Source organism: Vespula pensylvanica, chromosome 14 (assembly GCF_014466175.1).
Source record: "Vespula pensylvanica isolate Volc-1 chromosome 14, ASM1446617v1, whole genome shotgun sequence".
In the NCBI taxonomy this organism is placed as follows: Eukaryota; Metazoa; Arthropoda; class Insecta; order Hymenoptera; family Vespidae; genus Vespula; species Vespula pensylvanica.
In genome coordinates this window covers 3,276,126-3,281,125 of record NC_057698.1, presented here as the reverse complement: position 1 = coordinate 3,281,125, position 5,000 = coordinate 3,276,126, and the positions used below count along the sequence as shown (strand labels likewise).

Sequence of the window (5,000 nt, the reverse complement as noted above, 5' to 3'; positions counted from 1 at the left end):
TTTCGTTTTTTTTTCTTTTCTTTTCTTTTTTTTTTTGTTTTTCATTCGCATTTCCTTTTCTTTTCCCAAAAGATTGCTCTCGTTGGTATACCTCGCGCGTACGTAGAGAGAGTACGTGCTCTTAGAAAATTAAAGTCGAAGAAATTAAAGCGATAAAGCGTAAAAAAGCGACGTACGGGAGTAATGAATACTCGTGTTGAGGTTTCTAAACATGTAACTATGAAAAAAAATATATATATATATGTGTGTGTGTGTGTGTGTATGTAGGTCAAGTATCGAACGTAAGTCGAGCCAAGTTTTCGAAGAGGACGCATAAATGTCGAATGCGTCTTTAAAAATACGTGCAAAATTTTCCGCTTTCTTTCTCTCTTTCTCTCTTTCATTTTTCTATATCTTACTCGTTTAATTAATTAATAATTATCGATCGACTTACCTTTACCATAAGGAGCAAGAAGTAAAAGATTGACGAGGGCAGCACCAGTGTCATGGCCCATTAAAGTGATTCTTGTTGGGTCACCACCAAAGGCAGCGATGTTTTCACGAACCCAACGTAAAGCCATTGCTATGTCCTTTAATGCTAAGTTTCCACCTGATCCTGTCGTTCTGTCTGGATAAGGACGAGTTCTAAGAAATCCTAGAAATTTAACGAACGTTTTATAGATGAATTTCATTTTTTAATATCTTCTTTCTTTTTTCTTTTTTTCATTTTATTGTTATTATTATTATTATTATTATTGGTATTATTATCATCATCGTCGTCTATACTATAAATTATTTAATATATTAAAATTATATAAATTATATCATATAAGTTATTATTATATTTAATATATTATATAGATCATATAAATTATTTAAATTATTATATATACTATAAAATCAGAGATATCAAAGATTCTTTTCTCTTTTTTTTTCATTTTATTATTACTATTATTATTATTATTATTATTATCATTATTTTTATTATAAAATCAGAGACAAATAATTTCGATTTTTATTACCTAATATTCCTAAACGATAGTTAAGCGTAATGACTATGACATGACCGGCACTAGCCAATACAGATCCATCATATATATTGCCTGAACCCCATTCGAAACTTTCACCGTGCACATAAACCATAACTGCATAGGGTGCTTCCAAACCAAGCGATCCTGCAAAATATTTTTTCAATGGTATTATAGAAAAATCGTAGAATGACGAGTAGATTCGAGATAAATCGTCGCAAACGAGAATAGTCCGAGATGGTTCAGCATTTCGTGTGCCGACGAAAATCTATCTATAAAATGCTATCTCTTTCATTCTTTTTCTCTTTCTTTCCTTCGGCTCTTTCTTTCTCTCTTTCTCTATCCCGGTATAAGTAGCATTTAAGCGCGTTAAGCTATTTTCACTTGGGATGGAATTTTGATTTCTCACGGACCAAATGGAATTCTATTATTCGTGACAGTAGGAAATTTCTCATCGGATCTTATTGGAATTGGAATCCTTAACCGAACGAGATATCGATTATCGATGATTGATGCGTTCAATGAATTGCGAGATTTTAACACATTTATTGTTTATCCGTTTCTCCATTAGAAAATAAAATATATATATATATATATATATATATATATATATGTTTTACGATTTGATCTAGTTTGAAAGAATTGTCGAACGTATGATTTATCGATAATAAAATTCGTTTCTAGTCGTGAGAAAAAAAATTTAAATTGTAAAAATTCACTATTACCGCTTCCAGGTATATACAAATTCAGAAAGAGACAGTCCTCGCTCTGATTGGTCAAAAATGCAAGTAAACGCTTCAATTGCTGATATCTGCCAAGGGGCATTTGCAATAGTGCAGCAGTTTCGTTGCCGATGTCTGGATGATTCTGGGGACAAACGGCACCATAAGTTTCTGCCAATTTCACACCGTTCCAAGGTATTGGTGAAATTGGTGCACGAAATCTTAGATCTCCGATTGGTGGTGCAGCGTATGGAATCCCACGAAACACTTCGACTGGATCCAAGTGTTTGCTGTTAAATTCCTAAAAAGAAATATATATATATATATATTTAAGCAATATAAATATACATAAACAATTAGTATCACAATTATAATAATCAAATGATTAAAACTTCGTATGATAAAACACACAGATTGTCATATATAAAAAACGTTTCTAAAAACTCGATATTATTGATTATCAACGATAAGCTCCGTTGAAAGTAAAGAAGAAAGAAAAAGAAAATTACATTTCTTTTACGATAGAAAAATTCTTCGTTGAATTACTCTTACTGATAATAAATCTTTTCGAATATTCATTGCAACGATCGATATTACAAAACGTTTCCTTGATGATATCAATTATTATTTATGATGATAATATCCTCGTTTATAAAGTATTACGATATTTTCAAGGGAGTAGTAAAAAAATTTATTCGTTCGATTAAACGATAACACTTTAAAACATTAGATGCTATTAATCATCAGTGCGATAACGTTAGTAACTTTATAAAAAAGAGACTACGATTTTTAAGACAGTAAAAAATTATTCGTTCGTCTATCTTGCTCGTTAATTCAAAGACGTGTCAAAAGTAAGAGGCACCAAAGAGAAAGGAAAGAAAAAAAGAAGTAGAGAAAGAAAGAGAGAGAGAGAGAGAGAGAGAGAGAGAGAGAGAGAGGGAGAGAGGAAAAAATAGAAAAAGATGAGAAGAGAAGGTACTTAATGCATTGGATGAGTGTACCAGATGCACAGAATAGTGGGGGTATATAACGAATGCACAGTATAATGGTTTAACGGATGCACAGCATAATGGTTTAACGGATGCACAGAATAATTGATTAACGGATCCACAGAATAATGGATTAACCGATGGACGGAATAATGGATTAACGGATGCACAGAATGATAGGTGTTATAATGAATGCACAGGATAATGGATTAACGGATGCACAAAATGATAGATATTATAATGAATGTACAAAATACAATGGATTAACTTATGCATAGAATATTGTATTAATAAAACGAATGATTAATCAATGAATTAACAAATTGATATCGTTGATAATCCGAAATTGTACATATTGTTCAAATCAAAAATAGTTGTGATTATATTTCATATAAAATGAGAACATGATTACAAAATCTCTTATAATCTCATCGGCTGATGAATAATTATCATGTATGTGAACACGACCACGTTAATTTCATACAAGTAGGTATTCATTGACCGAAGGGTTCGGATAACCTAATGGTTAGGGTTGCCGTGGTTAGAAAGTCACGTTAAAATAGCCTGAGCATCATCTTTCCTAACGTGTTAAATTAGTTCGATAATGTTCTCACGTTTTTCCCTTAGTTAAGGACGATTCTTGATAACTATTTCTCTCTGTCTCTCTTTCTCTCTCTCTCTCTCTCTCTCTCTCTCTCTCTCTCTCTCTCTCTTTCTTTCTTTCTTTCTATCTATCTCCTTCTTTCTCTCGTTCAAAGATAGGAAGAGAATGAAAAAAAATATGCAGTCCAGCCGCTTCTTGAAAGCAATTATAGGCGGAAGGACCAATAAATCTCGTGTGGTGGGCGCCGACGTTAATTGCACCTTTCGGGTGCCCTTGGGTATAGGAGAGCCATTGAAATCTCGACGCTTCGGCCTCGCATCCGGGTGAAATCACGAATTCCCATTAACCTTTCGCGTCGTGGTGTTATTCGGTGAGAATAAAAAAAAAAAGGAAAAAAGAGAGAGAGAGAGAGAGAGGTGGAGAAGGGAGGGAGAGAGGAGGACGGAAAATGGAATCGAAAAAAATCCAGGAAAAAAAAAGAAAATCAAAAAAAGTTGCATTCCCACTGATCGTCCAACCTCTCTATGTCTCTCTCTCTCTTTTTCTCACTTTGTCTCTCTTTCACTCTCTCATACTAGTTTGTACGCTTTGCGCGCTCTTTGGCGAGCATTAAAAATTAACGGCCGCCACGTGGTAACCCTATAACCGACCTCGACGCCTTTTTTATCTTCACCCTTTTTCATGTTTCTTTTTATTTTTCCTTTTTTTTTCTTTCTTTTTCTTTTTTTTCTTTTTCCCTCGAGGCCTCTACAACGAAGCAGAGTCAACAGACCAGCGTCGACATGCGTGTCGTTATTTTTCTACCCTAGAGAGGAAAAGGATGGTGTATGTGTTACTACATTCTTTCTCTCTCATACTTGCACATGCATATACGCACATATATATATATATACATACATACATATACATACACACTCATTCATTAGCATTTGCCTTTTTTTTCCTGCGGCTAGTCATTCGCCAATATCCATGAACGATAAACGAATCATCCATAAAGGACGGAGTGTACTCTCCTTTTCCCTGCCTTTCTCTCTCTCTCTCTCTCTCTCTTTCTCTCTCTTTTTATTTTCTAAATAATTATTCTCATCGATCTCGCTGCGATTAAAAAAGTTATAATATAGTAATCGGATTACAAATTTACTAACGAAGGCCACCATTCTCTTCTTTCCTCTTCACTTCGTTCTCCCTTTATCTCCCTATTTCTTTCTTTTTCTTTTTTGTTATTTTTTTCCTTCTCTCTTTTTCACTCTCTTTCACTCTCTCTCTCTCTCTCTCTCTCTCTCTCTCTCTCTCTGTCTCTCTCTCTCTCTTGCAAATTTTCCTCTCTGATGGTCGCAAACTCGATAGTAAAGTTCAACGCAACGGTATCCCATCTTCGTTCGGCCAAACTCGTTCACCCCTGGAGTATAATTTTAAAGGGTGGCCTTAGGTCGAATCACCACCACTGGACAGGTACTATCCGATCGATACTACAGAGTTACGTTCAACCAGCCCAACTAAAAAAGTATCCAACGAAGGGGTTTATATTTGTAGGAGCGTTGGAATGGAAAACGGAAGTTCTTTGACCTAGCCTCAAAGTTCAGGATCTTCCAATCGGTATTACGAACCTTACAAACAGACAGAGAGAAGAAGAAGAGAGAGACAGACAGACAGACAGACAGACAGACAGACAGACAGA

General features: G+C 34.7%; 1 protein-coding gene across 6 annotated transcripts in view; it reads right to left on the bottom strand.

The window, feature by feature from the left end:
* The window catches only part of LOC122634171 (neuroligin-4, Y-linked-like), a 30,253-nt gene that overhangs the window by 17,796 nt on the left and 7,457 nt on the right, over window positions 1-5,000 (bottom strand). For 5 of the 6 annotated variants that reach the window (XM_043822835.1, XM_043822836.1, XM_043822840.1 and 2 more), the window contains exons 2-4: window positions 1,733-2,030; window positions 1,002-1,154; window positions 434-634 (exon numbers count right to left, since the gene is read on the bottom strand). In XM_043822835.1, coding sequence (XP_043678770.1) covers window positions 434-634; window positions 1,002-1,154; window positions 1,733-2,030 — 652 coding nt within the window. Of the gene's footprint in view, window positions 1-433; window positions 635-1,001; window positions 1,155-1,732; window positions 2,031-4,233; window positions 4,571-5,000 lie in introns of those variants that run through there. The other variant, XM_043822837.1, reaches the window with a different exon arrangement.